Here is a 12,057-nt window from a genome sequence, read left to right on the forward strand (position 1 = left end):
AACGGGACATGATCCCTCGCGTCCCGTTGTGGTAACTCAATTGAATTCCACAAACTCACCCAATATAACGACAAATACAGTTTACATACATAGTAATGCATCTCTGGAAAAAAAAGTCTATAATCTGCTTTCAATTCCATACTAGAATGAACGAGCCTCTGCGATCTCAATCTGGTCCTATATAAATATTCCTCATACTGTTGATAAATTTCGGTAAATTTCCGCCTGGTTTAAATTTGAAAGTTTTTTTTTTTTTTTGTCTTTATTAAAGAGACTTTCAGTATAAATTTGAAAGTTCTAGAAATTTCATTTAAAGTTGTTTAAAGCCTATTCATAGAATACGATTTTGCGGCAAAGTAAGCCCAAGTTTCGTCTTTATTTCGCAACTAATATGATAATGTAGGCAACATTAGGGCTGCCTTTGTGATACAAACTCCTTATTCGACTGATATCAAGTTTATTTAGAAGCTATTAGCATGTAATGCATGACAGATAACATTACATAGTTCAATGTCATGAACGAATACAACAGATCGGAGGAAATAGTTGTAAAGTTTAATAGTTTTCCAACAGTCAATCTGTATTTGGCGAGCGACGATGAGGGAAAACGATAAGTGTTATTGGATCATCCGAAATCGAATAGAAAAATGATGGATTCAGTTGGGAAGGAAATTACCTGACGAATAAAGTAGAGATCTCATCCTTGAATGATTAGAAAATATATCCGACGACGCATTACAAGAGCACTGGAGGGACTGCTATTAACTATAGTGCAAAAATAAATAGGATGGTAGGTACCAACAACATCGAAATTTTCATTGTTGCTTCAGAGTCTCATCAATCACCATTGCTGTTTGAAGAGATAAATTGCCATACCGTGGACCCCCGATAATTTGAACGGTACCTCATTCAAATTAACGGGGTTCATTTTTAATTTGAACTTCTGGTTACTCTATTTGCATCAGAAAAACTTGTTTCTGGCTGCTCTCTTTGCTGGTTTGTTTTGATTCTGCATTCCGTTTCACGATGTTCCATTTTTCTTTCCTCGATTGCACGTGTTAAATGACGTTTGAACCATTTTTAATTTGAACGATGTTCAAACGAACGGGGTTCAAATTAAAAAGTGTTCAGATTAAAAGCGGTCATATTACCGGGGGTCCACGGTACCAGTCAATAGTGATCATCCGTTATCCGCTCCCGAAGATAAAGATTTCTTGGAGGAAGCAAACGCAAACGCCAAAACTTGGATCTACACGACCACGTGTTAAGTGACATTTTGGCCGTTTGGAAGCTGAATCGACATAGTCCAGCCAAAATTCTTCTGCCACCTGTGCCATTTTTCGTGGGCTTCGATTATAATCTCAATTTTCCCGATATTTTCACGCCATTTCACTTGTCTATCGTATTGAGCTTACAATTTCAGTATGATTGTCGCTATCTTGTTTCTGGAGACCGTTAAATCCAGCTCACCAGCTTGGATTACTACACCCGCGTACCAGGTAAAAAATGACCTGGGGTGGAAAGTATCTGAAGATCCATTGCGGGCGAGAAACAATCCGTAATCTCCGTAGTTCCACAAAGACGTGCGGACAGGGGTCCGGAAGCAAAACCCACAGTTGCTTATTCTACGTCTTGCATATGATGAGGCGTTTCGAACGATGTAAGGATTACCGAAACTTCTTTTATACGATAATCTCCGGCGAAAAATAGTGGGAACCTTGGTGTTCTTGAGCTCTCAGATCTTTTCAGCTGTCCCCATATCTAGAATAAAAATAAAGCATTTAATGAACAGAATTACATAGAGTAAAACGACGCATAAAACATTTCCTCCAACGTCAGCTGAGACCATGCATACATTTTCGTAGTTTATTATTGTTTGGTGAAAAAAAATGTTACCTTGACACCAGTACTAAAAAATAAGCAAGGGATCGTTAATAGATTACGTACTGACAGGTACTGACTAGTGATGACATTTCTGGGTACCGAAGATCGTTCATAGTCTATGCAACTAGATCCACAAAAAAGTCGCCAGATTCATATTGATTGTTGCTTTTATTGCATCTGACATTGATTGACAACCGTTTGACGTCTAGAATGCGTTGCAGTTATCGAACGGCATTCGTTAACTGAAAAGTAAACATTTTGCAGTTATCGAACGGCTACTGTACATGGATACCATGGATACACGTTCAATTCGCGTACGATTCAAGCAACTTGCTCAATCCATAGCTTTCCACGTTCGGTAATGGCGGCTTGTCGGTGTGTAAAAATCAATCGGCACTGTACTGTTTGACATTAGCTGGAGGAAAGCCTACTGCACGGAAGCTTGAAAATACCCATTAATTGGGTTTCATGTACTCATTATTCGTCTCAGTACTGAAATGTCAAACAATGGGTATTTTTTTAAATACAAATAATGGGTATTTAAACCTCTTATCGAAGTTCATTGTTTCCTAACAATAATGGGTAAATTGTACGCTTCATTTCAGAATGAAATCTTAACGCCATTTTTGCTCCGCTTCGACGCGTTGGATATTTTTTCGTGAAAAAATAATGGATTTCCCTTTTATTCTAAGAAAAACAAAGAAGGTAAGTTTATTTGACGCAATACGCTTGTTTGAATTTCAATTTACCCAGAATTTCACCGAAATACGCATCTCTACTGACTTGTAATCGTTTATTTTGTTCTAGAAACCAGTACGCGGCTGGGGGATTTCGGATGATGTTGATCTTATTCAGAGCAACTTCTGTGCCGCTCCAATCATTAAGATCTATGGCTGGCTGCAGGATGAGACACCGTGTGCTACCCCTTCCCTGATACTTTTTGCATCGCCAGATGAATGGATTTTGCTGTGTACGGATCAATCCACTGAGGAAAACGCCGGATGTTATATATACTATAGTGGAAATGCACCATGCAAAAGACTTCAACATTATTATTTGAGAAAATTATATGCATAATCATTTATATTATGACGCGGGATTGGAGAAAATAAATGTTATGTTAATTGTTTGTTTAAATGTATTTACTAACTTATTTCTTTCATTGCATTTGATGCATAACCTCAAACAAAAAAAAAAACAATTTTTTGGGCCCTTTTTACCCATTTTATCAATAAAAACTAGGAGTGAAAACTACCCTTTTTTTGAAGTTTCGCAAGCGTACTCATTAATGGGTAAATCGAGTTTACTCATTAAATGAGTTATGCCGCTTTTCTTCGAAATGGGTACGAAAGTACCCATTAATGGGTACTTCAAGATGTCCGTGATGGCATTCCTGGGTGAGGGGAAGGAAAAAAAAGGCCTTTTCGCCAGTGAGTTTTCCTCCAACTAGTGTCAAAAAGTACAGTGGCCGATTGATTTTTACACACCGACAAGCCGCCATTACGGAGCGTAGAAATCTGGATAGAATTATTCACTTGCCTTGGCTAAACCACATAATGCTACGTTTAGACAAGGCAAGTTTATTGGTTTATTGTTGCTACATCAACACACTATAATTTGATGGTGTGATAAAAAAAACTATTTTGGCGAATATAAAACAAAACTTAAAGTTATACATTTTAAACAATTTACAAAAACAAATCAGTCTTCACGTAGTCTACTGTGCTGAAAAGAACTGGTAGAAACGGCGGCGCAGCGTCTGTCGGGGAATGTTAAAGTCGAACATGGCTGAGACACGATTAAAGTTTCTCTGCAACCCGCTGATAGCACCATGGCGGTATAGTTAGTTTGGCTGAAAGGCATTCTTAGCATTGCGCCGATTCGTAGTGCTCTGGGACGGACGTTGATGCTAACTTGATTCAGGATAGAGCTACAGTCAATTCGGCCTTCCAAGATGTCAGCAATTAGAAGAGCTCGAGTTGTCTCCCTATACGGTGTCGAAGCAGTTCCAAATGTATCAACTGACATCGCGATTCATAGCTTGGAAGACGTTATGAATCCCTCCATCTAGAGAGTCTATCTAGAGAGTAGGAGGTTGAGGGTTCGAGTCCCTCCAAGACACGTGGATTCTTTTTCGCAAATTTCATATCAATTTATCAATTTCGAAACATATGCTGTGCATATGCACAGCCAAGATATTTAACAAAAAAATGGTTTTCGTACGGCCGAGTTGCCGAATAATATGCAATTAATTGTAATCAAGTGTCGGTCTTCCACCGTCATTAGTCGTCTGAGTACACGCGACCGCTTACGTAAGGCAATCAAACTCATCAAATGCTTTAGCCAAGCAAGCCTTTGGCACAGCAGAGTGCGATTGATTCGCATTCTATACCATCCCGCCCAGTCCGTTGCTGGGGGGCATGGAGTGCGATCCTCTCGTTTAATAAACAATGTGCACTCGCTTGACTGTGGATATACAACAGTAGAGCACATGTGGCGATTGGACAAATCAAGCATCCGAAAGATATTCAATTTGCAAAAAAGAGAGCTAACCGCGGTGGAGGTTGGTACTCGGATTCTGATGGCTTTTCCGCAAACGAGACCGTGGTCTTGTTGTGTAGGGTCATCACGCCTATCTAGAGAGTAGGAGGTTGAGGGTTCGAGTCCCTCCAAAACACGTGGATTCTTTTTCGCAAATTTCATATCAATTTGTCCATTTCGAAACATATGGTGTGCATATGCAAGCCAAGATATTTAACAAAAAAATGGTTTTCGTACGGCCGAGTTGCCGAATAATGGAAGTCCATGGAAGTTTACGTAGTACGAAACGTAGGAATCAGCGAGCCGTATTCCAGTATAGAACGTACCGGCGAGGAGTACAAGGACTTCAGACAATAAATATCGGAAAAGTCCTTTGTAGTGCGAAATTCTAATGCTCTGGAAGCCTTGTCCACGACATTTGAGATGTGCAGCTTGTACGTGAGTTGGGAGTCGAGGATAACCCCCAAATCTTTTACCTGATCGTGGAGCCAAGTAGCTTATAATCAAAATTAATTGGTTCTTTTTTTCCGGGAGAACGTAATCACAGAGCATTTTATCGGGTTGACCACCATTCGATTGATGGAATACCAGCCAGAAAATAATAGTAGTTGATTTTGCAAAAAGCGACAATCGCTTATCGAGTTGATCCGGAGGAACATCTTCAAATGGTCAGCGTATGAAAGCCTTGGACATTTAATTATGAAGTTCACGTCATTGAAGTATAATAAGAAAATCAATGAATTGAGCAAGTCGCTTGAAACGAACACGAACTGAACGTGTAAACACCCTAATTCAATTCACTTGACCGAAAAGAAAATTGAACATGTTCTACTTTTGGCAAGTCAATTGAATTCAACTGAGTTGTTCAATTCACTTGCCCTGTCAAAACGTAGCATAAGAGCGGAAAATGTTTGACAGCTATGGAACGGCAAGATAATTTCGCTCATGGAACTAATTTCAAAATATCCGCATATCCGTACACTCGAACAAAAGAGCGGCTCTATCCGCAGCACCCAGATATAGAGATGTCGCAAATTAATCGATTCATCATCAAACCAACGATTAATCGATTCAATAATCGATGTCGGGTTCCTTCCCGACCTAGAATTATGTTTCCACCCACAAAAGCACCAGTGAACTCCCAATCCAAAAAACTTTTTCTTAGGGGGGCTTTTCGTCATCCAAAATGACCATCAGTCACACAAAACGCCAATAGTTTCACATTCACTACACAGTTTATTTTTACGTCGAACAACTATAACATTTATTTTACACTAATCAACGAAACAACTTTATTTACAACACTACATTTATTACTAATTAAGTCTAAACACGAAACAATTATTCGATCGAGGGTTCGCCCCTCGATGTGCGTACGACGACGGTTTGTTTTGAACTACTTTTATGCAGCATTCGCTGCTGCTGCTGCTGCTGCCGATCAATCGTCCGCCCTACAACGATCATTCGTTCGGTTGGTAAGGTTGACGATGCGAGAGATGCGATAGAGCGAACCGGTAAAGTGCAGCCACAGTAGGTACGACTGGTATCGCACTCCGTTCACTTCAGTTGTACAGTGATAGCATGTTGAGTGATGCTACCGTCAGTGGTTAAATTGAATGGGTTAGTCACAGACATCCTCACCCACCCTGAAGTTGCCAGGAAACTTCTGAAAAGAAAGAACCAAGAAAACTCCCCTCGATGCACTGGACGGAATCTTCTGACGAACCCCAAACTTTGATTTCTACATTTTAAAAAAGCAAGTGGCACACTCTGTTGCACCCTATGCAGTACCACCCGTGATTTTGAGCTTAAGAGCTGCACTGAAAACGTCCCTTCATTCCGATAGTCGATAGTGCTAATGGGACTTTCGTATTTTCTCACCCACCATTTCGGATAGCGGGTTACCCAAAATTTGCCTATCCTAATTATTTTGTCCATCCCATGTAGTTCTGCAAGCACTAGTTGCGTTTAATGGAGATCTTCGTTATTCCTTCCTCGCTTCGGACAGACTAAGCTTCTTTATGAAGCATATCGTTTCGTGAGAACCTCCTTGTGTTATCACTATCAATACCATTCACATTCCCCAAGCCTTCGTTCAGAAGTCCTTCGACTGCTTCCGGACGGTTGAAAGTAGGGCACATCCTTCGCTGACCACCATTGCGTCGATCTGTCGTCTCGACTCGACCGAAGCTTCGACGTTGTCCACTCCGCTGATAACGATCTCTTCGATCACGTTTGCTGTTCCAGTTTCGCTCTACTGATTGTTGCGTCCTCACAGTGATGTCTTTTGATTCTCTGATGTCCACCAACACTTCAGCTTTCTCTGGGAGGGATACCATTGGATCCTTCAGACCGTGCGATATCGCCATATTGCAGGTGAATCCAGTCGCCTGAGTAGCTGATGTGACTTCGCCTGTCACTATCCACCCAAAAACGGACTCCGTCAGCACAGGTAGATCCTTGCCTAACGAGATTTCTCTTCCTGACGGGAAAAAGCTGAAGAACGCTTGGATGCCCAACACCATGTCGATTTTCCTCGATCGGAAAAACTCCGGATCCGCCAGCTCGATGTCCTCCGGTATATCCCATCCACTTGCCTGAACGGTGGAGGTTGGCAGGTTTGCTGTGACCTTCGGTAAAACGAGGAAGTCTATCGATCGAGCATACGATGAAAGGCGAGATTTGACGACAGCTTTTATCTTGTGCGATGCCTTTATTCCAGACTGGCCAATGCCCTGAATCGAGATGTTGACTTTCTGTACCGAAACGTTCATGGCCTGGCATAGATTAGCAGAGATAAAGTTACACTCTGACCCTGAATCCAGAAGTGCTCTTGCTGGATATCGACGACCCACGTCGTCCTCTATTACTACGACAGCTGTAGCTAAGAGAGCTCGGTATGAAACACACTGCGCCGCGTTGGAAGAAGTTGATTCGACCGCTAATGCGTCCGCTGCCCTGGAATTTGCACTTGTGCAATCCTGTTCCGGACTTCCTCCTGAAGTCGATCTCCTGGAGGATCCTTGGCTACCCCTGCGTTCTCCTCCCTTGAAACACAGCAAGGAATGGTGTCGACCTTTACAATGCCAACAGGAGAACTTCGACGTGCACTCCCGAGCTATGTGACCACGTTTGAGGCAATTGCGGCAAAGGGATGCTTCGCACAAGAACGACTCCCGACTAGACAGCGACATCCTTAGAAACGATGGACACGTGTGAAGTCCGTGGATCTCCGCACAGGATGGACACTTCGCGTTATACGACTGTACGGCGTTGTTGCTGACCTTCGGTGAATATGGCCTTCTTCTGCGTTGTGGCGACTGCTCAAAGACTTTCGACTCCACCTTCGTTGGTAAAGCTTCGAGAACTTGGATTCTGCGCTGCAGAAACTCCAGCAAGTCCTTTATGGTGTCCTGCTCCTTCGTCGACGAGTGCTCCTCCCATCCTCGTCGTGTGCTCGGGTCGAGACGAGCGCTTAGATGTTCGACCAGCAACAGATCTTTGTATTCGGCTGGTTGGATGATCTGATCCAGGGTCAGAATCACACGATCGAACCCATCGACCAGCCTGTGGAGATCCGCGATTGACTCCGTGATGAGGGACGGCAGCTTGAAAAGAGCCTGCACTTGCTTCTTCCGTAAAAGCTTGCTGTTGTTGTAGCGTTTTAGCAACGACTGCCAAGCAACCTGGTAGTTGTCCCTGGTGATCTTCAGCGGATCTACTAGTGCCTTAGCTTTGCCTGCTAAGCACCCCTTGAGGTAGTGGAATTTCTCCACATCGGGTAGGTCTGGCTTCTCGTGAATCAGAGACGTGTAGAGATCCCTGAAGCTGAGCCAGTCGTCGATGTTCCCGTCGAAACTCTGCAGTTGAATTTGAGGTAAGCGAACGTGGTCCATACCACCACGTAGAGTGACATCTCCAGGACGAGTCGACTGGTTCTGGACGGAATTATGCTGAACCTCTCCCACTTTCTCCGCCAGAAACGATTTCGCATCGTAGTAGCGGTTCTCCATCTCCAACTGCTCCCTCTGCAAACCTTCAGGCTCCGTGAAGTCCTCGTGCGCTTGTATTTCCCAGATTGCCTCACTTATCTGAACCAACAATACATCTAACTTCTCGAGGCGAACATTGATTTGAGCGACAGGGGTACCCTCCTTAAAGTTCTTAACATACTGGCTAATGTTGCTTAATGATAATTTTAACCCCTTCAGCCTCGTCGTCAGACTCTTCAGTGAATCCGCGTTCCTGGTAACGGGCTTCATGTTGCTGTCGTCGCTCCACGGAAACTTGCACAATGTCGTCAGTCAAATGCGTTACTCCACTCGCAGAGTCGTGGAACCATCGGCAAATCCAAAATCGATAGAAAAGGAGATGTAGTACTCAATATTGTCCGCTTCGGCAGGACATATACTGTTCAGCTCACCTATGAGAAGTAACAGCGGGGCAGCCGAAGCCAAAACAGCAAATTCTCCGATTGAGAACACTTCCAATATTCGGGCGAATGCCTCAGATTCCGATCCAAGTCAGCAAATGCGAGGGAGTGGAAACACAGATGTAGTATACCAAGATTAAACTTCGGCTAGACATATACTGTTCGCCTCACCTATGAAACAACAGCCGGTACCAGTAGCCGAGTTCACACAAGTTCCAAATATTGCCCCAAACACTGCTAACCAGTATGTAGTATAGCGGGAAATCGTCTCAGTTTATTCAATCCAGTGCAGCGGAGAAAGAACAACCAATGTAGTTTCAAAAAATTGCCTGCTTTGGCAGGACATATACTTAGTCTCACCTGGAGAACTAGATATGGCGCTGAACGAATTAGCTTCAGTTCAAAGTCAATGAAAATCCCTCAAAATATCGTCCAAAGGTTCTTCGCCTCGTAACAGTCGAAATTCGCATCGAAAAGGGAATGAAATTTATTTCAGTGTGTAGCATCAAATATCCAGCTTCGACTGGGCATATACTGTAAAATTGTGTTTACCTGGCCGGAAAAGCCTTTCCGCGATGCCCGAGCCTAGAAGCAAATGTAGTGTCATCCGTTTTTTAGTAATCGTAGCCGTCTCGTTGTAACTTGCACGGTCCGTGCACCCAAGATGTTCTTCGCGAACAGAAATTATCCAATGCCACCAGTTGTTGAATGCTCGTAGTAGTGGCCAAATCACACAAAGCGTAAGGTGGGTGTTAGTGGGAGTAAACAAAAGGCTTCGGCAAGACATATACCGGTTCTTACATACCTGAACGGTAGTAGAACAACGCTGAAGTTATTCCACAATTATTGACGCAACTTTCGAATTAAATCCAAATTAATTCCCCACGCACTCCACTGTGCAACGATGCGACGGCAGCAACAGCAAAAAAAACCACTGCCGCTCGTCGTTCAATTGGCTCTTCCCTCTTGTGCAGCTGATTGTGAGTGGTATAGGTACACTGCAGCAGATCGATCAGCTGTTGATGGGTGGTTCAATGCGAGTCACAGTGTAATTTTCTTAATTTGTGTCTATAATGTCGAGTATGTTTAATTATTTATATGGCAACGGCAAATCACAATATTTTCACTCTACCCAAGGATGGCCGAAGGGTCTTTTCGGCAGATTCTAATGACGTTTTTCTTTTTCTTCTGGGCACTTTAGTATGGCGCAATCCATTTGTTCAGAACACTTCACTATGGCGCGATTTTAATTGTGTAATTTTCGTTTATTTTTCACTGGTGTATTTGGTCAAATATTTGGAATTTGACCGTTCCAAGGCCCGGTAGATCATCCGGTTCGAAGGACCAGCTTATGTCGGGTTCCTTCCCGACCTAGAATTATGTTTCCACCCACAAAAGCACCAGTGAACTCCCAATCCAAAAACACTTATTTCTTAGGGGGGCTTTTCGTCATCCAAAATGACCATCAGTCACACAAAACGCCAATAGTTTCACATTCACTACACAGTTTATTTTTACGTCGAACAACTATAACATTTATTTTACACTAATCAACGAAACAACTTTATTTACAACACTACATTTATTACTAATTAAGTCTAAACACGAAACAATTATTCGATCGAGGGTTCGCCCCTCGATGTGCGTACGACGACGGTTTGTTTTGAACTACTTTTATGCAGCATTCGCTGCTGCTGCTGCTGCTGCTGCCGATCAATCGTCCGCCCTACAACGATCATTCGTTCGGTTGGTAAGGTTGACGATGCGAGAGATGCGATAGAGCGAACCGGTAAAGTGCAGCCACAGTAGGTACGACTGGTATCGCACTCCGTTCACTTCAGTTGTACAGTGATAGCATGTTGAGTGATGCTACCGTCAGTGGTTAAATTGAATGGGTTAGTCACAGACAATCGACAAGAAACGATTAGTTATTAATCGAATAATCGGGATTTTACGACATCTGTTTACGATCATTCCAAAAACAGCGAACCAAACCGATCGACGAAAAGAATGAGGAAGTGAATAAACCAACTGACGACCAAAGCTGTATTGAGTACACAGTGGGGCAACTCCAAGCAGAAGTTTCGGAAATTAAACAGTGTATCGCGGGTTTGCTTGATTGAACCGATCGCAATCAAAACCATTCAGCAACCAATAGTATGCCAATAACTTCTACGGCACAAAGTTTTCCATCGGAAAGAACCATATGTAGAAACAATAGATCGCGATTGCTTATTGGTTCGCGTCAAAGAAGTGAGCAGAACATTTCTCCTGGCAAATTTTGGATATTTTTCACGAAGGTCGCCAAGCATGTACGAAGCGAAGTTATCCAAGAGATGGTTTCTAGATCGCTAAACTTGCAAGAAGAGCTTGAAGTCGTCAAATTAGTACCACGATGGGGGAGTTCCGAAGATTGGTGTTTTATCTCATTCAAAGTCGGCGTAGATTGGAGATACAAACAGATGGCACTCGCTGAAACTACATGGCCAGCTGGACTACTATTCCGGGAATTCGTTCGATACGGTTCATCTTACTGGGAGCCTTGACCAGCCTTAAATGTTTATATAACCAGTGTTTTAATGTTTATGTAAGATTTGTTCATCGTTTTTCACTATGTTAATTGAAAATGTTTGCATGTTGCAATATCATTATAAATGTCATTGTTTATTTATTTTTTTGTTATTTAGTTTAAGATTATCATTGGGGTAGGATAGACCTGTTGATGTTTTCAATAAAAGAAAGTTTAAAGACATCTCTACACTCAGATATATCGACATTGTTGTTTCAAAAGAGCGAAAGTCGCAAACGTAAACATTGCTGATTTCAGAAAGATTAGAAGCTTCTGCTGGTATTTTCCACTTCCGTTCAATATAAGGCGGTTGTTAGCTGGAAGCGGTCCTAGTTGTTGAGGAATTTGCATGAAAAGGCATTGTTTACGTTTGCGACATTCGACCTTATGAAACAACAGTGTCGATATAGGTTAGTTTCGCATTTGTGTCATTTTTTTCATCTCAGCATGCTACACAAAGCTATTTTCTTCAGATCTCTGCTGGAAAATCCTATGTAAATATTATTATGACTTTGTAATAATCGGAAGAAAAAGTAAACTCTCTTGGACATACGACTTTTTAAAAAATCAGGCGAGAATTGTTCTACACGTTTAGTAAAAAGTAGCAACCCTATAACCAGAGACCGGCGGA

General features: G+C 42.4%; 1 protein-coding gene and 1 long non-coding RNA gene across 2 annotated transcripts; one reads left to right on the forward strand and one right to left on the reverse strand.

The window, feature by feature from the left end:
* The first annotated feature begins 2,317 nt into the window (after positions 1-2,317).
* LOC134216006 (uncharacterized) lies at positions 2,318-2,983 on the forward strand. The gene is made up of 3 exons (XR_009980430.1): positions 2,318-2,420; positions 2,490-2,589; positions 2,692-2,983. It is a non-coding gene; the product is annotated as an uncharacterized LOC134216006 (long non-coding RNA).
* A 3,451-nt stretch (positions 2,984-6,434) lies between these two features.
* On the reverse strand, positions 6,435-8,687 carry LOC134209616 (uncharacterized). The gene has a single exon (XM_062685611.1). It carries the CDS (start codon positions 8,685-8,687, stop codon positions 6,435-6,437), a length of 2,253 nt encoding a protein of 750 aa, XP_062541595.1.
* Between the last annotated feature and the right edge of the window lie 3,370 nt (positions 8,688-12,057).

This window comes from Armigeres subalbatus, chromosome 2, assembly GCF_024139115.2.
Source record: "Armigeres subalbatus isolate Guangzhou_Male chromosome 2, GZ_Asu_2, whole genome shotgun sequence".
Taxonomy (NCBI): Eukaryota; Metazoa; Arthropoda; class Insecta; order Diptera; family Culicidae; genus Armigeres; species Armigeres subalbatus.

Excerpts from the sequence above, each read along its gene's own strand:
- LOC134209616 (XM_062685611.1), bottom strand. The coding sequence starts at position 8,687 with ATGAAGCCCGTTACCAGGAACGCGGATTCACTGAAGAGTCTGACGACG.